The sequence below is a fragment of the Acyrthosiphon pisum genome, chromosome A2 (assembly GCF_005508785.2).
Source record: "Acyrthosiphon pisum isolate AL4f chromosome A2, pea_aphid_22Mar2018_4r6ur, whole genome shotgun sequence".
Taxonomy (NCBI): Eukaryota; Metazoa; Arthropoda; class Insecta; order Hemiptera; family Aphididae; genus Acyrthosiphon; species Acyrthosiphon pisum.
The window spans coordinates 13,402,154-13,426,910 of NC_042495.1; the positions used below are offsets into that span (position 1 = coordinate 13,402,154).

Genomic DNA, 24,757 nt, shown 5'->3' on the forward strand with positions numbered 1-24,757 from the left:
ATGAAAATTGGATCGTTGATTACCCCTATTACATAATGTTATCATAAAAAATCGTTATTAAATTGAATATAATGTAATCAATTCGTGAATACGGCGGATTAGAGTGGAGTTGACGAACGCATGAACTGATGATAACGAACACAATGTACCTAGGTAATAGCATAACAAAAAAAATTGTAAAACTGATACGATACAAATCAATGACGTGGTCGGTGTGTATACTGTATAGATAAAAACGGAATACCCACCAATAATTTTCGGTAGGTGTATTATAGAGGACTGCGTTCTTGTCAAACGGCGTGTGACACGACGAAAACACCCTGTATATAAAGCTGAATAGGGCGGTGTGGTGACCTTGATTCGTACGCTGGCCGATCTGTTACGCATTGTTGCCAGCGCGTCCCCCACCCCGTGCGTACGGGCGCGCGCGTGTGAGTTTCGTGTGTGTACAACGTGCAAGTGTATGTTTGTGCGTGTGTGTCTGTAAATGCGCGCCGCGCCCGCGCCGCCGCCGCCCACCCGCGCGCTCGGCCAGGGGTGGTGGTAGTGGTGGTGCCGTGCTGTTGGCTGTGCATCGGGTACCGATGATGGTGCGGCGCGGGTGAAGGGGTCAGAGTTAAGGACGCGTTGCGCGTACATCGCGCGCGGTCCGCTACGGGAAGGCCGAACTCGGTTCCACGTGTCGCCACCAGCGCTCTCTCGCTCTGTGTCGTTCCGTCTCCTTCGCTCCCGCCCGCCCACCCACTCGTCCGCGCGCCGATACCACCGTTGCAGCCCGTGTAATAACCCGCCCCACCCCGCGCCACCACACCCGTCCGCCGTCCGCCTCGTCGTCGTAAGTAGTCGGCGTCCGACCACAGCGTGACCTCAAAACTATTTAGGATATTTTCGGTGAGAGAAGAAGAAGAGCGGAGAGATAATAAAAAAGGGTTTGAACGTATTTTCGTATTTGCATAATCGTGTGCCGGTCTGTTGTACATGCCGCGAGTACAAAATCTTTCGAGAAGCGGTTTTATTTTTTGGTTTTCTCCCCGTTTTCTCCGCGTGATGAAATCGTTTAAGAATTAATCGCGGACGTACTTGCAGCACACAGTGCACTTTGGAATGACGTTAAAAAAACGAAACGTAGGTATTCTGCACCATACTGAAGATAAACGTATATTATAACAATGTAAAGGCGCGCTGTATTTATGTGTGCGCGTACACAAATGTCTGTACCGAGTGAAGGCCAGAGAGCTTGAAAGTTGTGGATGGGCTGTGGTAGAGGGGGTGGGGTACGTGCGTGCGTGTGGGAGCGAGTGCGGCGTGCGCGCGTGTGTGAGTGTGTGAACGCTGTCGTCCGCGCGTTACGATGCACCCACTTGTTGGCCTCGCAGCGCGCACACTGTTGCCGCGGCGGCGCGGCGCGTCGGTGGGTTTACTGTGTGCTGCTCATCTCGGCGTGTGTTGCAAGGCGGATTTTTTCCACCCTGTTGCAATACGTGAGACCCCACCCACCACGTAGCGACGACGGCCATGTAGCAAAGAAAACAACCTCGTCGCCGCCGCCACCGCTTTTGCGCGCAATCCGCCAAGTAAACGCGAAGTTTTCATTTTGTGTTTTTCCCCGTACACACTAGCCACGCGCCGCCTTCGCCGGGACAGGCACATATTATAACAATAATAATAATAATATTATCGTGATCCGCTGCGTACCGGCGCGCGACCTTGGACGTCGTGTTTCGCTTTGCCTTCATGATCACCCCGGCGACGGTTTTCATCACGTTTCTTCTGTGTATATTATTTTATACGCCTCGCCCAGTTGACGTTATTGTGAAAATGACACATTGCCTCATTAATACTTATATATGGTGTGTTTGTGTGCATTTTTTTTTCACCCGGTAGTCTTTATTTTTTAACGCATCTAAACTCTGAAAAAAAAAACATACAATGTGATATAGTACGATCCTATTTTCGATAGGCGTATGAACACACCTTGAATAATTCTGGCAAACCGTATTGCGACAAAACATTTCGCGCTAAAATCACATACTACCATTTCACTGCGTACGCAGGTTATGCGGAATGTTGTACGTATTATACTGATAAGCCTCAAAAAATGTACCTTTTATACTTAGTCTCTGAGACTGAGTGAGACTGACTGATTAAAAACTGTTGAGTTGAGAATTCTAATATGAAAATATATATTATTCTGTAAAGACAGTTTAAAACCATTACTTCAAGAGTAAAATTAAAAGTTTTTAAATATTGTCGAATCGTGTACCTTTATAATATATATCAGCTAAACTTGCAGTTTAAAAAACAATTTTTTTTTATGATTTTCGTAGATATTCATAAAAAATATAGGAAATTTAATAATTCACGTTCTTTTCAGAGTTTGAAACCAATTTAGTATAAACCATAAGACCATAGTGACAATGAATTGTTTGTCTGTAAGTATTTCACATATTCGATGTCAATAAGACACATAATAAATGCAAACAAATCCATTGATCTATTATACAATACTTGCATATACCTAGCTTTGATTTTGTATTTTTTATCTCAACGAATTTACCATTATTTATTTTAACATTTAATTAGAAATATTAAATACTAATTTGATACTTATACCTATTATTAGTTTTCTGGCCCAAATCCTTTTGAATTACTTAGTTTACCTATATCTATATAATAATAGGTACACCGATATATTGTTAAATAACTTTTTTTGATTATTTTATTTCTAAATCATAAATTATTTTTATATATAAATATAGTCCTTTGCTATAGTTTGTATTTAATTAACTCGTAAGTTATATAAGGATTAATTATATGTTTCTCTAAACGATTTCTAGGGTAGATAACTAAATTAAACATGTCACAACTATTGTAGAATAATAACAATATGTTTATTTATTCGAGAAAAGCGGTACATACCAAATTTGAAATTGGTAGGTACTTACTTTTAAATAACTACGCAGCACACTGAGATAAAATAACGCATTGCAATTTAGATTGTTTACGATGATATTTTAATTAAATATTTAAATGTTTTTGAAAACGATCAAGTTTTAAATTTGTTGTAGTTCTTTAAATTAAGAGGTATTTTTATTATTATGATAATTTTAAAATTATATAGGTTAAATTTAATCACAGTTTTCATTAATTCCTTGTTGTATTTTAATGTTAATTTAAATCGCTTTAATGCTATCAAAAGAAAAGAAAACTTTAATTTATCACTTGATGTGTACCTATATCTCAATAATGATTTGGTGTGTTTAAATACCTCAATTATTAACTCATTTTGGTATAAAAATAATTATTAATAAATAGCTTATTTATTTTAAACCTTTTCCTGGAATGTATTAAAGTATACCCTTTTCACGATGACATTAACTGTTAATTTGTAATTTTTCACCACAATTAAGAAAGTATAGAAAGTACTTATAACATGTTAGTGGTTGTTATTAAAACAAACAAAATGTTTAAATTACCGTTTAAGGCATTTTAAAGACGTTAAAAAAAATTGATTTAATAACTGTAGATTTCGTGATTTAATACGATATAAAGAAAAATGGATGATATATTTAATTTATGATATATAATAATTATATTTATATCTAACATTATTACACACATTTAAATGTTTTCATATAGAAAACGCAATTTATAAGACAAACAGTAATATACTATCACTATTGTGTATACCTACTTTACATTCGCTAACCATAGGCTATTATACTATATAGTTATGGTAACACGTTTACACGTAGTATACTTACTTAAAACAGATTACCTATATTACGTAATTTTTTTTTATTGAACATTTAAGCACTGTATTTTGTAGATTTTGGATTACTTTGTATTACTTTGTATTCTTAATTGTTATAAAACCCAGTAACATTTACTATACTAAAATGTAAAATAACTACTTAGGTATCGAGTATATCGTGTGTCCCCGAAAACCGGGTCTACTTTAGTAATTAATATAAACCACCCACATTACTCAATACTCAGTACCCTATACACATGTAAAATGTTTGGATTCTGTTTGCGGGACATGAAACTAGACTATTGGATCATTAACAGATATTATGTACCTATATTTTTTTCAGTTATTAACTCTAAATTTCTCGGCCGGATTACGTTGCATTGAATCTAGACTTTTTGACAAGATAGTGGGTACCTAAATACACATTTTTAAATAACATTTGAATTTTTCAACTCAAGCAGTGTTTAATTTATACAGTGTGGGTCATATTGTATTATCCCATTTTCCTGTGTTAACCTTGTGTAAAACGTGATACGTGTGCACCCTATGTTATAGTTATAGAAATAAATCAATTTTTAAATCAGCAAAATCATAAAGCAAAAAAATAATGTTACTCGGATGTTTAACTATATTTTAATAATTTCTTATAGGTTTGTAATTTGTAGCTTATGTTATTAAGAATTTAAAATTTTCTCATGCCATATTTCGATAATAATGAATCACCATTTTTTTTTACCTATGTGAATTAAAATCATTCGTATAAACACTTTATTGTGCAATGTATTAACGGACGAAGAACTCCGTCACAATCATTCAAAATAATAATAATGCAATACATTGGCCTGCGGTAAAGATGATCAACTAATTATAACTGGCACAGTGCTACACCCCATTTTCTATAATTTGCATTCTGCATCCTGTCGTTTTACTATGATTCTGAGGCTTTAAGCGGTGCATGAAGCTATATAGATTATTATGTTTATTTTTGGCTCTAGAGAAATACTCTATGGGTCATTTAAAAGCATTGAAAATATTATGTATTATATATTACAACTATTATATTAAATACTATTGATAATATAAGATATTTTAATATAGAGTATAGTACCTGAATTTTAATATTTAACTACAAATATTTTCAAGAAAAACGGTGATAATATAAATTTAAGCTAGCCACTCGTTTTTAACAGAATCTTGACTATTTTTGGTAATTCAAAAATCCAGTCACAATAATAATTGTTATAATGCAATTATTTATTATTACATTCAAAATAAGGATACCCCCACCCCAGTGCTCCCACCATCTATGTATTTCTTATTTTATATCTACTTATACATATACGAAATATTATATTGGTGCTTTATTGTTATCACTTATCCGTTATCACATTTCAATTAATTTTGATTTATACATCAAATTATTTTTAATTTTTATTGAAAAAATATATATTAGGTACGCTAGTTCTTCATTTCATCCCAAAGTGTAATACGTGTTGCCTATTATAGTATGTATATATGCATTTACTATTTAGGTCACACACGCGTGTTCTTTGCCCGAGCCTAAAGGGTCATTACCGGTACTCGTAATCGTTAGGCACATTCAATTGCAACTGGTTAAATAGTGAAACTTTCAACAGTTCTTCGGTTTTATATTTAACCTGTAAAATTGCATATAAAATATAAAATTTGTTGTCTGTAAATTACATGGAACTAATTATGTGTCAGAGGACACTGTTATAATTTTTTATTACATACGAATAAACAAGCAATACGCAGATTACATATTATATTAATTAAGTTATTTTAGTTATTAAACATTAACTTAACACGGATACAAATAATTTTATAGAGAGTGTTAATTATATTTTTATTTATGTAATTTCTTAATGTGTACAGAAATGTTTCATATACTGTGATGCTAACTTACCTATACAGCATTGTTCTATTTATATTAATAGTAACTTGTATCTTAAGTGTATCTTCAATGATTACAATTTCAACTAAATATTTTAAGCACAAATATTAGTTTTTGTTTGTTTCACAATATCTTTTGAAAAAATAATATAATATTTCTTATGAGTAATACTTAATGGTATCAATAATATATTATGTACATATTTGTATTACATAAATTATTTAAAACGTGATGAATGATAGTGTTGATTACTTTATTAAAAAAATGTATGTAATAAGTTATGAAAACTATACATTTCTTAAATTATCATTAATATTATATTTAATTGTACCCAATATGGCAAATGGCAATATTAAATAATAAATATAAAAATTATATATATTTATGAATAGTAATAATATTACTGCGTTTATGAAACACTGTATAATATGGTTTTTGTTATTTGTATAGCTATTAAACTAATTTTTAATGTTACTATGGCCTTAAGGCCAATAGTATTCCAGTGATTTAAAATCACTGGGGTTAAATGTTTTGCCTATTCGTTTTATTAGATAATAATATAATATATTATAGTCTATATCATTATTGACTTGATGTTTCAATAGGTAAATAACTAATGTTATTTTAACGTTTGTATTTCGCTAGTATATGAAAACTGATTAAAACAATATTAGATAATTAGATAATTCCATAAATGATAAAGTATTATTGATAAGAATGTTTGGATATAATTACTGCAATTTTGAAATCATTTTAGTTTATGACGTAATAAACATGTTTAGTTTAATGGGTACCTACATTTATAAATAAACGGATGTTATGTGTGGTAGTTTAACGTATTATATTATTATGTAGGTATAGGTAGGTACATATAAATTTACACTGACGATTTCAATTAAATAATATACACACATATACATATTATATTAGCAAAGTTCTTGCGCAATAAATGGTCTGACGAACGAACATCCATTGGTGGAGCAGGTAAAACGGGAATCGGCCATTTTGTCGGTTAGGGTCGATGCAAGGGTGTTAAAAAGGGTACCGCGAAAATGTCGTATGAAAACATTCCTACCCAAAAAAAAAATAGGGATCGACCAACCACAGTTCGTGGCGTATTCTATTGATTTTGCCGAGGGCAGTTTTACGTTACAATACATAACCTGCAGTATTTGTATTCGCATATACGCTTCTATTCATTTCTTTTGCTTTTAATTGAGCTCTTTCTTTATACGTTTCAAGAAAAATGTATTTTTAGTGTTTCACCGCGTAATAAGTTATATCCAGTTTATCCGTAAGAAAATCTCTCATGAGTTTACGTTTCAAATAATATTATATATTTAAGCTTTGTTGCATATGTCATTTTACTTAAGACAATCGACAAATTAACCACTTAAAAAAACTATTCAAACGGTTAAAAAACAACTTGAATTGTCTTAACGCACTTGAAAGATACGAAAGAAATCATCCTCAATATTTCTATATAATAATATTCCAAATATATTGTATTTGTACGACCTTGTATCCTTCAAAAATCTTTGATTATAATTTTTATGTTAAGTGTAGAACTTAGCGTTATAATTATTAAAAACTTATAACGCCTTGTTTCGTTTGTTTTAAAATACCTAACTAAAACTAATGGCCACAATTGAAAAATTTATATCTAAATTAAATTTAAAAAATATTTATTTATTATAGGTATTTGATTGATTTATTAATACTTAAATAAGATTATTATAGTATATACTATAATTAAGTATTATGATATCATTTAAAAATAAAATTTAATTATTAAGGTTTTTTAACTTTTTAAGGTATTCTTTAACTAATTATTTTTAATCGCTTTATAATATTATATTGAAATTATTATTATTTAAAAAAAAAAATTTTAATTTTAATCTTTTACATTTTTTTGTAATTTATGTAGGTATTATGCAGACTTAAATTTAATTCAAATTAATTTAACACCGGTTACCAATTTAAACTTGTACCCATGTTCAAAGTTCATAAGTAGATGTTATATAGTTTATCATTCGAAGTTAAAGATTTCTGAAATACTGAATTAGTTTTTATGTTGAAACTTGAAATTATTCTTTCCTAATCTACTTTTTCAGTTCTTCATATAACATTAAATGTTGTTAATTTTTATGAATTCAAAATGTATGCTATGTAGTTACCAATTAAAAAACAGTTAAATTTAAGATTCCATAGTACCTGAAAAATGTCAACTATTGATATACATATTGAAATATTGAATCTTCATCAAGATTATTACTTGGATCAATACATTAAATATTTTAATTTTTTTTAATTAAATATTATTATATTAAAATTGTATTAAGCTAGTACATATGTTTTTATACCACCTACTGTGTGATGTATGTGAAAAATAACTGCTTATACTTACCATCATGTACCCAAGGGGAAGAAATGTGTTAGTTTTCAACGAACATATTAATGTGTAATATACATGTGTGCGTAAATTAACATTTTAAGTCTGATATTTAGTATTTATTTATCCATAAATCGTTTTAACAATTTAAATGTGAGTATATAATTAAGTTATATAATTTAGATATTATTAGATACTAATATGCACATGACTCAAATAATAGGTAATTAAACACGATTTATAACGAAAACGTTTCTTTTAGCAGTATTGATAGAAAATAAATTATAAACTAGTTATTGTTTTTGATTTTATAATCAAACCAATTGTACCGAAAGCCATGGGTACTCTGAAAAAAAAACTTATCGACTTAATACGGTGTATGGGAGAATATAACGTGTGTGTTATAGAAGTAGTACTACTATTATAGTAGGTACCACATATTCTTGGGTTTCAGCAAAAATGTATTTTCCGTGATGATTGCGAGATATGCGCTGATCGTCCGTTGTGACTTGTTTATGACATGTAAATACTAAATCTCATATAATATTATAATTATATAAATATAATAATCATTATATTTTTATTATTACTTTATACTGTTATTTGCGTATACCTATATTATAAGTATATTATAAATATATTACTGCTGGCATTGTACCTTGGAATCGGTGTGATGGAATTTTCTGAGATTTTACGACCGACGTATATACTACGACCAGTATAACGGAAAACTGTGGATTGTGGGGAGGGGTGACAATTTGAAGACGACCGACTTAATTGGGATATTTTTCGTGGGACATAAAATAACATTATAGGTACCTTTAACATAATAATATCATGTTTGTCTAGGAATGTCCTAGATTTTCAAAATGTATACCGAAAAAAAAGGGGGAATGTTATTGGCGATGATATAATACGGCCAGCTGACTATAATATTATCGTAATAAATTATTTTGTATATATGGTATGATGATGACGATTTTCCCTACGTGTGCAATATGCGGTGATGATGACACGATGATGGTTGGTTCGACCTCCTCTCTCTCGTAACACGCACACGTATATAATATTATATGTATGAAATCGTTCCGTTAATGTGCCTACACTCGGGCGGGCGGCGGGCTGTCCGTCCGTCAGCGCGCGTGCGCGTGCGTGCGTACGAGTGAGCGAGCTATAAAGCGAGTTGTGCGCGCGAGGGTAACACGTGTGCCCATTTCGCCATCGGAGTCATTTGACGTTGTTAACTCGTTCGCGGGCCCCGCGGAGAGCTCGGGCGCTCACAAAGCAGACGTTCCCCTCGTCGACACTCCGGGCGCGCTGCACGGGGTGGGGGACGCCGCCGCCGCACCCTTCCCCCCCGAGCCGCGCCCCCCTCCGCAGTGCCAAGCCCATAGCCGGCGCGCATAGACACACACACACACACGCGCGCGCTCACTCGGCGCGTAAATATTATATATGTATACTGTATACGTATTATGTTGGGTAGCGGTGGATAGTGGTGGTACCGGCGCGCGGGGGCTAAACGCTCTCAACGTGGCGGCGCGCGCGCCACTCCATTCTGCTCGTCGAACGCCGCGCGCAGTTGTACTCGTCGTACCCGCCGAGAACCCGTCGCCGCCGCCGCCGACGACGACGACGACAGCAGCAAGCAGCAGCAGCAGCAGTCATGGCCGCCACCTGACCGCAACCCCACTGCGCGCGCGTACGGTACAGTGGAAGAAAAACTCGAGAAAATCGGCTCGGAATTTTTTTTTTTTCTACCATTTTAGATTTTCCGTTTATCTGTGTATCTCTCCCTCGCTCCCCTCTCACTCACTCTCTCACTCTCTCTTCCTTGCGGGACGCGATTTTTCCGAAAACGAATATTGTTCCGTCCACCGCCGCCGACACAACATCGTCGCTTAGTATCGTCTGCTTACGCGTGTGCAACTGTTCGTCGTCGTTCGTCGCGTGAAATCGGTTCGCGCGTTCGCACTTCGTTCGGATCTCCTCTCGGCACACGCACGCTCGCTGCACCGGATATATGGATTAACCACGCGTGTATAATAATAAACGTAAGTCGCTCGGGGTCGTTGACTCTTCTTCATCTAACCCCTTTTTCCGCCCGTGCAAGCTCATCCACCGGGCGGCTGCCATGACATCATTACTCATTATTATTCTCTTATAGTTTGTGCCTATATTGTTATCTTTGAGTGTGCATGTTTTTAATTGTACGCATAATATTATAATGTTATAGAAGGTACTATTGTGCACGTGGGTTCAACAGAGGAACTTCTTAATGTTATTATTGCCACTTTTTATAATTATTTTATGATATAAATATTGTTGCGATAGGTGCGCGCCCAATTCTCCGCTTCGGCTTTGGAAATGTGATTATTACATTTTATTTCATCCCACTATGGTAGAGGGGTAACGCGCCATGGGGGGAGGGGGCTAGTAGTCAGGAGGGGCGGCGCGCTAAGGGAAAATGGCAACACTGTGCGGAATGCATTTCGCCACAAATGTTATACGCTCACTCGTATTCCCTCCCTTGATTTATTTTGTATTTTTTCACGTCTACACGGGATTTTTCAAATTGTTTATTATTGTTTATCTTCATGGTTTTTTTTTTGTCATTATTATTATTATCTTTTTACGTATTTTTTTTTCGTATTATTGTTTCGTCATTATCCGAAAGACGTGACTGTATTACAAAAACAATATAACACAGTCACATACGCACACATACACTCACACGATTACATCGCACAGGTACCTACCTACCTGTAACCTGCCAATATAAAACTGAACGGTCGAAGGGCCTATCGGAGGACACCGCCGCGACCGCGCGTTTAACGGTACACCCGGGTTCCCGCGAGCACGACCAATCGTATATCTACGCGCCCGCCGCCGTAAACTCTTTTATACAAACGCGTGTGCTGAGAACATTGTATAATATATCGTATTGTATACCTGTAACATATATTTATTATATTTATATATTATAGTGTATAAATACACGTAAATACACAATACATGTATACAATTGCGGTCGAATAGGCGTTATCGTTCGTATTTATATTCTCTCTCAGGCCCCCGTACAATTTTTTTTCGTCACCGTCACCGCCCAAATTAAAAACCTCGCATACCTGCATGTGATACATATTATGCAGTTCGACGGCCTGGTCAGATGGAAAATATTACCCCGTAGACCGCCGACCACCGAACGCGTGATGACGAGTAATAGATAATGATAATATAATATATACTACCGGCTACACTTGAATACTTGCGGAACTTGCATATTATTATTATTATACGGAAACGTAATCTCTTTTTGTTTTCGTGTCGACTGTTCCGTAAATATCAACATAATTATACGAAATCGAACCGTACTATATTATTATATCATGACGTGATGTAATGTATTGATAACGGTGATAATAATAATAATACTTATATTACTACTGTATACTATCCGACGCACGTTGTGTGTGTCTGCCTGTCTGCGAGACAGAAATCCGGTATAGCGTTCGTCACCACAAAAAATTCTTCTCCGGAAAATCAATCTTTGAAATCGAGTGTGATGCAATTCGTTTCCTCCGCCGAATTACCATAAACTGTATATAATGGTATAAAGTACATTTAAACAATATAGCTACCTTAAGTTGATATAAATCGTTGAAAATTTGCAATACAAACAATATAGGTATTACCTATATTTGTATAAATGTATTAATGTATTCTAACGTAACCGCACTAATCATTAAATTATGTACATTAATCGTTACGAACCATTCATTTGTTATTATCTCAGAATTTGATTATCATGGTGCCGTGATGTTTTAAAAAAATGCAATTTATTTGAAGGTGAATTATTAAATAAATTAATAACAAATCCCAAACGTGCCCTTTCCTATTGTACATTAATTGATGAATTATGTCCTCACAAATGGATTTAATCTCGGATTTAATAGTTTTATTTTATATAGTAGGTGCTATAAAGTTTAAACATAGAAGTATAGAACAAGGTTAAATTAAAAGAAAAGACCGAATACGGATTGTAGAATTTTTTAGACGACAATATTCCATGTTGGACGTTTTCAGGGAAAACAATTTTTATACTATACTTACAAGATGTAAAGGTATATCAACACCACCGTACACGTCTTGTATAAGTAGAACTGACGACATAATAATATTTATTACACAAAGACATTGTTTTAACAAACCAAAACGTGTTTGAATCAAAATAATGTTATTTGTTATATTTTATATTAAATTTGTTTGGTATATTACTCTGACGAACTCGTGGTTTTTTCTTTTTTTTCTGTTATAATATTCACATTGTTCTTGGAATCTACGCTATTCCAAACAATTATTGTATTTCAATATAGTTGAACGAGGAAATTGAAGAATATTCATAAATTATATTATATATGCGTGTATCGGACGTTTTCCGAAGGATGAAAATTAATTATTCTTTGGCAATAAGAATCGTAACGTGGGACAATCATTTCTAGTTTTTTTTTACTGGTATCGCTATGATAAATAAATAAATCATTACATCAAATGTTTATAAATTTATTTACAATTAAAAAAAAATTATTACTATTTCCTATATGCAATACATAGTCCTATGATTATTTTGTAAATTACATAATTTAATGTCTGTTATTCTTTAAGTATAATCTTAATACTTTTTTATTTTTTTTTCATATGATTATAATTTAACCAAGCGTTATATTATGGTAAACAATTAAAAATTTTAATTTATTTTCTTGAGGGTTTGATAGATAAGAATTATTTTTAACTATATGGAGACACTGTAATATAATGAGTGTTGTCAGCAATTCTAACCAATGATTTATTAATGTTTTTATCTATTGAACTTTGAATGAACATCAGTAGTTTACTCAAACATTATTATCGGCGTCTATTATACAAAATGATTTATGAAAACAAATTAAATTTCCAGATTACGAAATACGAAAACTGCCACTAGTTTAGTGTTCACTGATTAATGTGCCTCTAAAATACTTTAGTAAAATGGATTTGGACCATCCATCCCTGAATATAACTATAAATATGATAACATTTTTATCTGCGGTTCTCTCTTAGATTACTACCGAACCCGTCCCGACAAAATAAACAGGTGTTGAACAAATTTGTTTTACACTTATATAAACTAGAATATTATCTCAAATTTAATATCGTATCATTTTTCCGTACTTGTGTTGGCAAATGATCAAATTATTCTACGCATAAAATTTGCATAATATAAATGTACGATTATATATATTTATTTTATTTGTTTGTTTGTTTTTATTTAATATAGACCATCGATACTAATAATTGTCTTATTGAACTTTACGTTTTCACTAAACCACTTATTATAATAATAGTTTTGTTTGTTCAATTTTAGATTTTATTGCTAAATATTATTCTTTTTTGTTAGATATGCTTTTATTAATTACCTATGCTCTATTTGTATGTGTAATCTTAAAAATAACAATCATCCTACTATTCCTACAAATGGAATATAAATGTTCCCTTGTCCATACTAAATAACTTAAAATAATTTGTATTTGATATCAATACAAAAATTATTATTAATTCGGTAAATAATATTATAGTAAAATAATAATAATATGTAATAAAGTTTTTTTGTATACCTACTAATACTATACATAATATTGGTAGCTATATTTATAATACCTGACTATTGATGTACCTATATTTAAAAAATATCGATTAAAACAAAATATTTAAATTTCTTAAACACCTTTAGGTATTACTTATAATAATAATTAATATTAGATTATAGCTCAATTATTTATGTTTATTATTAAATTCTTCATCAGTTTACTAAAAATAATGATAGTGAAAAACATAGTTTTTATAACACTTTTACAATTAAAACTATATAGTCTATACCTACCTAATATTTTTGTTTAAAAACACTGATAATATTTTTATCCTTCGTAAATTAATAATGTTTTCATTACCTAGTATAAAATATGTTTTAATAACTGCAGTTAAATAATATTGTGTTAAATGTTCCGATATTTTACATTTTATCATTTGACATCCTAAATTCTTAAATATAATTTTAGAGTCATTAAATTACAATCAATTAATATGCTTATTGGAAATACAAATAGCATTTTTTTATCGTTGATTTTACTTTTATCTCAAATGTTTGATAGGTTAAAAGATTTATTAGATCCTGATCACGTTTATTGATAAAAATTACAAGTATAATTCTGTATGCTTATTACTTACCTATACGATGTGAACCGTAAGTTACAATATATATGAAACAAAAATGTGTGACTTAATTGCATTCATATGTATATTGAACATTTACCTATTTAATATTAAGATATATATGTCGTTTTTATTTATATTAATGAATAAATGTATTCATATTTTTGTCTTATTTTTACAAACAATTATATATTTATACCTAAACAAATTACTTTTGTATTATTTAATATTTTTAATATCCAGAACTTTGAAGTTTAGTAAAATGTTTAAATTATTTAACTAAATTTTCCTGTGTTATATAACCTTATATATAATGATAAAACTTGATTTTATGGATTAGTCAACTAAATATATACATGAAATCAATCAACTAAAATATTTTGGTCACGTAAACATAGTTTTCTTCAACATTATGATACTGAATTCAATATATTTTAGTATCTATTGGCCAAATATAATATTACCGATATTTTATTTTGCAGTTTGAAAAAAAAGATGAACCTTCGATGTATTATGTATAAATAATTCTTTTGAGAAGACGCCGTTGCCTCTGTCTTACATACGCGTGACATAACATGCCTGATTCTTACTACAATTTATTTATTATAAATGTTAGTGTAATTTACATATTATCGAATTTATAAAGGAGAAAATAAACTGTGCTCGAACGAACAGTTTTTTCTTAATTTTATGATGTGTTATAAGTACTTGCTTGAATTAAAATCTCATATTATTCGTTTTAAAATAATCATAAAAGAAACTCTTTTCCCAGGCACAGTTTATGTTCTCCTCGAAAAATTTGATGTTATACACTCACGGATACGACGTCCTTTTATTAATATAATAATTTATAAAAATTTATATTAGGTATAATTTAATTTAACAAACTTGACACGTAATTCTAATTGATTTCTAATTAATAAACTTTTATATTTTGTATGTCGATTTTATTTAATATGATTACTATATTACGTATTCACACGAATCTTATTCAGTTGACGAATTCTTTTTATAATGAGAGTTTGATGACCTGATGTCTTGATACATATTATAACATTATAGACGGGTATCGCAGTAGACAGTATTATTATTTAATATGCATAATAATAGTGTAGGCACTATTTATTAGTGTACCTACAATTTTATTGTTACAGAGTGCAAACGAAACATAATATCACATATTTTGTAAATATCTATTTAACAGTTTTTAGGTAAATGTCTTTTTATTTGGCGTACAGAATATTTAGTTAAAACATCTACGTCTTGTTTTTGAAATAATATACCAATATTGATTATACTAATTTTTAAAGAAAGTCGTGCTAAATAAAATTGCGATAGGTGGTAATACAGTTTTAAATTATTAATAAATAATGTATGCCAATAATTTAGTTTTGATACTTTTTAATATGAAATAAATTATTTAACTTAAGTTGGTTGTTTTCCCACCACCCACTAAAACTGATTATACCATGCTGTAGTAAAAAAGAATAATTATATGCATCTACAGTAACTATATTTTAATGGTTTAACGCGTTACGGGTACATGGTTTATAGCGATAAGCAATTCTATAGGGGTTAAAAATGTCAAAATTATCGCATTACATTATATTTTATAATCGCCCCCCTATCTGTCAGTATTAACAGTCAGATAAATACCAAAAGAAGAACATAGGAAACCAATTACTTCCGTTTAAAATAAATTATATTCATTTAAATCGTCCTAACTATATTATAATGAGTAACATATTATATAGTTATATTTTTTATTTGGATCAACCAACATTTTGTAATGAGTTATTTTAGGTTAATAAATTGATTTTACTTTTTGCTTTTTATTTAACTACTTATTTTTTTTAAAAATACAAATCAAATGGACTTGTTTTAAACTGAACTAAAATTAATTGACCATATTTTATCCATAGTTATAAATGTATAGTTTAATGCTATAATAATATTATCCCGATAATAAAAAAAATTAACTGCGTATAAACACATAATATTATAATAGCTACGTTTATAATGACTAAACAATAGTTATAATTTGTAAATTATATGGATTTGCATTCCTAATAATTTCAATAAAATAATTAATATTGTCAATATTATCTGTTACAGGTGAATTTTCCGAGCGTATTAAACATCAAGTGTTGTGATCAAAATTTGATACACGTGGCAAAATATCATTAAAAATTATTTACATGAATCATAGTGAACATGTCACAAAACAATGGACAATCCCAGAGGTTTTGCCTCCGATGGAACAACCATCAATCCAACTTGCTTGCTGTTTTCGATCAACTATTGACGAGCGAGGCATTTGTAGATGTGACATTAGCTGTCGAAGGTCAAATGCTTCGTGCTCACAAAATGGTTCTTTCAGCATGCAGTCCTTACTTTCAGGTATATAATTTTTTTTTTTTTAATGTTTCAAAATGTTTATAATATATTTTTTTGTATAGACACTTTTTGTTGGACATCCTGATAGACATCCAATTGTAATACTCAAAGATGTTCCACTAGTTGATATGAGATCTTTATTAGATTTTATGTACAGGGGCGAGGTAAATAATTTTTGAGAATTATTTTATATCATATAACAGCAAAATTAAACATGTAAATGTATTTATTTATTTAGGTAAGTGTTGATCAAGATAGATTGTCAGCTTTCCTTAAAGTTGCAGAATCATTAAGAATCAAAGGTTTAACTGAGGTCAATGAAGATCGTGGAGACCTACCCTCGTTAGCATCTTCTCTTCTTCAGTCTCACTCATCGTCTCCGTCCTCTTCACCAGTACACAACAACCAAATGGCTCATGTACCTCAACTTCAACGCATACATAACCATAGTCCTCTGCCTATGAAAAGGCCACTGCCATCTCATCCGCTTCATGATCAACAGCGTCAACATTTGTCATACCCGATGAACCCGCTATTAGGATCTGCTCTAACTGCACCAAAAAGGAAACGTGGACGCCCCAGGAAATTATCTACAGGAAGTAACTCACCTTCACGACCAAATGACAATAATAATGATGATAGTAGAGCATCTACACCAGTTGGTACAAGTGCAGGTAAGCTTATAGAAAATAATAATATATTGTGTCATTGCAATATAATTTTTAAACACAATTATAAGTATAAGTGTAATATGGTAATATGGATAATGTAGGAAGTGGCCGTGATCCACCAGATTTGTTAGAGTTGAACATGTCTGAAGAATCAGAATCTGCTGCAGCTGCTCCTAGACATTTGGATTCTCCAAGCCAAGATGATCACGAAGACATGGAAGAAGAGTATACAGAAAATGGAATGGAAATCAAACAAGAGCCTTCTGAACCAGTTCCAGGAACATCCCAAGGTAAATTATTTCAGCTTCGTAAACATAAAATAAATTCATTCTATATTTTTTATAGCTAGGATTTTGATAAGAAAATAGAATATTTTGTTTAACTTATAAAGATTAAACTTGTTTTACTATGTTTTACATATAATACATAATTTATGTTTGTATTTTAGATTTAAGTACGGTGAAAAAAGAATATGACACTCATTCTAGTATGCAGTTAGACCAAAGCGCATGTGGTAAGTCTTATTATAAACCTTTCAACCAATGTCATCATTCAAGAGATAATTACCATTTTAGTTTGTTGACTAAAGTTCATATTATGTAACAATTTACATGTTGATCATGTCTTTTTGTCATTGTAAACTTTTAACAATTATTTTTGTGATTATTTACATTTACTGTGATTATTTTAGCGCTTATAAATTAACAATCAGATGGGACACCTTCCTCTTTTATTTTTAATTTATAATTTTGTCCATAACTTTTCATTGAATTTTCCTTCATAAATTGTATAATATAATTTTAATTGATTTGGTGGATAAAATGTAAAGTAATTTAAGAGAAAGGTTTCGCATCTGGTTTTTTCTGGTCTGTGCGTTAAAACAAATTTTTGATACCTACTGTCAAAGTAATAAATCTATAAAAAGAATTTTTAAAGGACATAATTTTGATTGACAAACAGGTAAGTAGTATTTCCTTTAATATATTTTTCAGTAGTCTTAAATTAAAATGGAGGAAAGTGGACCCATCATTTTGTTAATATTTTTTTAGGATGGGCTTATAAAAATGTTTTAATTTTATTCAAATATTAATTAAAATCCTTTAAAAAATAAAAATAAAAAATATATTTAAATATTATGATTTTACTCTTTGTAATATATTTTTCTAATTTCTTGATCATTGTTAATTTAAGATTAGAGTGGATTTTAGTTAAACTATAAACAGTAATTCAAATATTTTAAATACTTTTTATAATCTATATTATGTTTAAAATAATAAAGATAATTATAATATATATTAAATCTATGTCTTAAATTATTTACTGAAAATAGTTGAAAATGTACAGCAGTAAAGGAATTATTTTTTAAAAAACATTTTTATACAGTCCATTAGAATTTACTATACAGTTTTTGTGTGAAATTAAATTTAACGTAAAAGATCAAATATTTTTCAGAGGTAGAATCTGAGCAAACACGTACTTCATTTAAAGATACAAATGGAACAAGTGACTTCGACAATACAACAAACCATGCTAATCGACCAATAATGGACAAGTATTCAGTTCGTCAATTCTGTACTCAAGAATCAAGCAATCTTTTTAGGTGTAATTTGTGCCGCAAGACATACACTCACATTAGTAATTTCTGTCGGCATTTCCTATCATCTCATCATGGAATTAGACAAGAAGTACCCTGCCCTGTATGTACTAGGATGTTTACAAGAAGAGACAATATGTTGACACATATGAAACAAGTACACAGAGTTTCTGCTCCCAAAGTGTATGCTACAAACAACAATAGCAGTTCTAGATTTGAATATAATAGTTTGTGATATTTTATAATTGTTCATGTGTGCTGGCATACTACAATTTAAATTTTTTACTTGTTGACTGTTTAATTAACCAGTATTGAAGGTAATAATGCAGATAATATCTTTCCATGAATACATTTAATCATATATTGTACCAAAGTTAAGAAACTTGAGTGAAATTACTAGAATGTAACAATTCACAAGTGGGATATAGTTTTTAATTATGTACTTAAATGATTCAGTTATATAGTTGTTGTTTGTAGGGTAAAGGTATATTTGTTTTAAAACTTATTTTCGTCTTTTTTGTTGCGTTTTTGTCTTCCTAAGTTTTAATTTGTTTTTGTTTTTCCTTTGCCTTTTATGCTCCTTCCATAGTTAACCCGTCCAATGTTTTTATTATTATAATCATTTAATTAGGGTTGTAATATTATTTAAGGTAAAAAATTGTTATAATAAATACCTGTCAATAATTTAAACCTGTCTTGCCAAATATTATTAAAACAGTCTAAGTATGATTATGTAAACTGAACTCAATGCGCAAGTTACATTTTTCATATTGCAATGGTAAAAAATAATTAGTTTTATACGTCAAACTAATATTAAAAAAATAATTTTGATATATTGTCAATTACAAAGACTAAACAGGTCTTAACTTTATTTTAAAATGTAGTTTTTGCATAAAACTATATTAGTCAAAATAAAATTTTAATCTAGTGTATGATTTGATTGTTTTTGTTAATACCTAATTTTTAAGTTGGGCTGTGTGTTTTCTTAGTCAATTTGTTATTCAATCTGCCTTGCCATTATGTGTAGTTTTGATTTTAAGATTATAACGTTGTTGAAAAATTTGTTTATGTTTATAAATACAATCATATTTAAATTATATTATATTATATTATATTATATTATATTACATTATTATTATTATTATTATTATTATTATTATTACTATTTTTATTTATAGACTGCTAGACAGGGTGTATTTAGCATACAATTAGTTTAGTAAACAATGGTGCTTTGTTTTAACTTTTGGGGAAATAACAAGTATTTTTGTAAAAATTTGAACGCCCATTACTAATCAAATTGGCTGTGAAAGCTACAAATATTAGTTAAATTTACTATTTTTTTTCTTTTGGTTTGTTATTTTGAATTTGATAATTGACTGAATTGAATAAGTATTCAAATAAGCTTGTTTTAACATGATCATTAATTTGTTATTAATCCGTTTGTTTTGTTATTTTTTTTCCTATTTAATATTTATTCTTCGGGCAGCGTTATAATATTTATTTGTTATCATTGTTTTGTTTTAATGCGCCATCATATACCTAGTACATACAGTGATATTTAATATGTGAAGTTTATGATAAAATAAAAATGTATGAAAAATGTATGTCTTATTATTTTTCAACACCTAATCTGCTCATATTTAATGTTATATCTCTTTATTCATGTAAAATGCTACCGCTTTTACAATTTATATTAAACACTATATTTTTACTTAACATTATAAGTTATTACTAATATCTTTAAACATGTACTCTGTTATCTTTACATACAATATTTTGTTATATTTGCGGCCATAGGAGTTATATCTACAAAATTGCAAAATCAAATCAACAGATAACTTTATTGTAAGTGACTGGTGAACATAATTAAATAATAGCATGAGATATGAATTTGTATCTAGATTTTGCGTAGATAATTTTTACATTTAAACAGTATATATTATCATGTATTTGTAGCTTTATGCGTGCATTTTTAATAGTTTCATATTATTATTATGACAGTAAAATTAAATTGCATACATTTTTTCAAATATTTCATAGATTATAACTATTTTATCTATATTATTAAAATCTTAAGTTAAATAATAGCTTATTTTTACTATAATTATTGTTAATTATATTATTTACATTTGGTTGATATTCTTAACAATAAGAATCTTTAATAATTGTCCTTTTTTATAAACAAACATTTTTTTGCTAAGATGTAAAACAATTGTATCGATTATGAATATACTATTTATATATAAATCATTTAATTTAATAGGACGCTACACCCGCATGGGTTGTCGCTGTCCTTCAAAATATGTACAACATAGCAAAACCTGTACGGGACTACTATACTCCCTCTGTATAGTGTATTTATATAGTAACGCATGGGGAAGAAGTTTATCTGTCTTAGCTTTTTTATTATTTGATAACATTAATACAATTTAAGTTATCAGTTTGAGAATATTAGGTTTTTTTTTCATTTCGTTATTAAAAATTATTGGTTAGCGCTATCAAAAAAATTAAAACAATGTGACACAGATAAAGTTATTCCCTATGCGTTGTGGAATTTTCGTTATTCTACTATAAATACAGAGGAAGTATGTACAGTTGTCCCGTACAAAACAGTTTTTGCTATGTTGTACATATTTTGTAAGACAGACAACACATACCGGTGTAGCATCCTCTTAAGAGGACGTCATCTGCAGTGCGCTTGATTATTTCTCACTCGAGCAGCATAATCAAAACATATTCGCACTGCAACATTTTTTTTTACGTTTTTTTTATTATCTTGGAGTTAAACCACCAATAATAAAAATTATAGAGAAAAATATTTTTTAGGTTGTGACATAGATTTGTTTCAAAACAATTTAAATTTACAATTGTTTTGTTACTTTTTAAGTCTAATATGAAGTCAATAATGATAATTAAGTATATATAATTCAAAAATATTATCTTTATAATATTTATAATAAATAATTTTACTCCAAGATTACTCCAGAATTAAAAAAAAATCTATTTTGCATGAATGCGTTTTATATCTATATGCGCAGTTATCTGGATAATTTATTTATTCTATTAAATATTACATTTTTGCGAGGTTTCTTTATAAATAATTTGTCAGTATAAAATTTAAACTTCTAACTTTTACACTTATTATAATATTTTTTACTTGTATATAGCAAATCATAAATATTTAATTCTAATAACAAATCTATAATAATTTATATTCGTAAATATAATATTTAATATTTATAAATGATACTTCTAAGTTCTAACGTAAGCATATTAAGGTTTTTTAATTTCTTGTTATTTAATTACTTTTATTATTAATTAAAGTATACTATGTACGTTACTTTTTTTGTATAGATAATAGTTGATTTTATTGCACTTTTATGTTATTTAGTTTATTGCTTTATTTAGAAAAATAAATGAATATTTCTGAGACTCCTCAAATAATTAGTCATTAGTTAAACATTTGCAATGATTATATTATTTACCTATTTATTTTAATTAGTGACAATTATAGAACAAAAGCGCGGAAATATGCATATAAGATGTAATGTACATAATGTTAAAAAAATATATGATAAATAATTTATAATTAAATTAGGTACATTATATATGTATAGGAATTTATTTTAAAATCAATACTTATATTATACAATGTTAGTTAATTTAAAACTAGTGTAAGTATAAATAATTAATACTGAAATCCAGATTTACGAGCACACACAGTTGGTCAAATAATTGTCTTGTCCGTATCTTCTCTGTAGTACACCAACATTTTATATAATATTTAATATAGGCCATGCCTATAGGTTACCTATGACTTTTTAACGAAGTAAAACGTTTGTTTCTTGTCAGTAGTCAGTACTCAATATAGATGGGATGTTGTCCATTATAAGTTAATAACCAACTATCGCGGCCTGGCTTCCCATATTCTATAATATCAACAATCCGATTAAATTACAACAAAACTCTTCAATCATACTAACGAATACGTAACAATTAATGTATAATTGTATAGTACACCGATATTTGCATAAACGTTGACGGTTGACGGTCGATTTTTAACATACATTCGTTTTAGGTTAATAACCTATAATTATTAACTAATAATAATACGTAATTTGTTTCTTTTGACGTTTAGGATTTTAACCATGTATATTAATAATAGTAAACGCAATAATCACGCATAATAAAATATTAAAATATATACTCGACCAACGTCCGTTAGTTTATCATGTCACATATATTTTTTGTTTATGAGTTTACGATGATTATTTGCAGTCTTCCTATTTACCTATTTCATTTTTAAATATATGTGTAGAAGCAAAGGTACTGAATGCCTCCCGCAGACAAATGATGATAATATTTTTGATTCCGTTTTAAGTAGGTAATCGCCGATTATGTTTTTTCCAATCAGTGCAGGCGGATCCAGGACTTATTTTTTTTGGGGAGGTGGGGGGGAATATCCCCTTTATCCTCCTGGATCCGGATCCGTCGTATTCGTGTTGTATATTGTAAGTGCCTTACATAAATATTATATTCACATGCAGTTAGTCACAATTTATTGGACACGCAGCGAGCGTCATTTCATAGGTAGTAAACAATAACAATATTCGGTAAAACTATAATATTATGTCAGTCAAAAAATCCAATGTTAAAAAGAGTAATGGATAGGACAAAAAATTTAAATTAAAAAAAATTTTAAATAACCCTTTAAAAAGAAAATATTAGCGATAAATGCCTACTATTCAGTAAATAAAAAATGTTTCATGAGATAAAATTATCGAGAAAAGAATAATATGTTTGGTTATCGGTGTAACGTATATCATACTTTATTTTTTGACTGGTGTAACCTTTATCGTATTACTGTACTAGACAGTAGACATAACAAGTCAGTTCAATTCAACAATTTTATTAACGATGCTATAGGCTTTATGAGAGTCTGGGGAGTGGGGACGTTGGATCCACCATGAAAACCCCCAAAATATTTAAAGAGACTTGATAAATGATAGCACATAGATTTGTTTAAGTGCCAAGCCAGTAACAAATATAAAATAATTGCTTATTTAAAACATAATATTGACAATCATATTCAGATTTATTATGAAAAATAAATACTAATAACATAATTTTTTTTAAAACAGACTTTTTAAATGAAATGTGTAATTAGTTTTTAAAAATAATTGAAAACAGTTAACTTGGATTTTTTGACATAGATTTGACTTATAATATTTCAGTTAGGTAACGTTAACTTTTGCCTCCATATTTTCTCGTACCTATACATAATTTATACTTAAATCAATACTTAAAACCCATATCGCTGTATCAAACCGTATAATAACGAGTATGTTGCTTTATGAGCACCCACCCAAACGTTTTTTCCAGTGATTGGACACCTGAATAAATAATTTAGATATAAAGCCCGGGTTTAAATTATATCTAAACCTAAACGAATACTCTATGGACATTATGTATTACCTAGGCTAGTAATTATTTAGGCGCTACTAAAAAATGCTCGTGTATCGTGTTGAAACTTAGAATTTTAACTATCGTTTGTGAGCAGTGGCGTAGACAAGATTTCTCATATAAACGTCCACTCCAACAAAAGCTTTGATTTCCTATTTTTATACCAAAAAAAAAAAAAAACTGAAATGGCGTTCCCAACGCTTTTGTCGTAATTTATTAGCGGTAGAATTTACTTAAGTCTTAGCAACAAGGCACATCACCACACACTGCAGTGTTATCGATAACGTTATAGCTGTATGTGCCTATTCTATATACCTGTTAT

General features: G+C 29.9%; 1 protein-coding gene across 3 annotated transcripts in view; it reads left to right on the top strand.

The window, feature by feature from the left end:
• Positions 1-24,757, top strand: part of LOC100161247 (protein tramtrack, beta isoform) — a 37,470-nt gene that overhangs the window by 10,372 nt on the left and 2,341 nt on the right. The window contains exons 2-7 of one of the 3 annotated variants that reach the window (XM_029490667.1): positions 16,426-16,710; positions 16,770-16,871; positions 16,946-17,381; positions 17,480-17,668; positions 17,827-17,892; positions 18,831-20,573. In XM_029490667.1, coding sequence (XP_029346527.1) covers positions 16,525-16,710; positions 16,770-16,871; positions 16,946-17,381; positions 17,480-17,668; positions 17,827-17,892; positions 18,831-19,207 — 1,356 coding nt within the window. In that variant the 5' untranslated portion in view covers positions 16,426-16,524 and the 3' untranslated portion in view covers positions 19,208-20,573. Of the gene's footprint in view, positions 1-9,602; positions 10,116-16,425; positions 16,711-16,769; positions 16,872-16,945; positions 17,382-17,479; positions 17,669-17,826; positions 17,893-18,830; positions 20,574-24,757 lie in introns of those variants that run through there. The other 2 variants (XM_003244293.4, XM_001951787.4) reach the window with 2 other exon arrangements.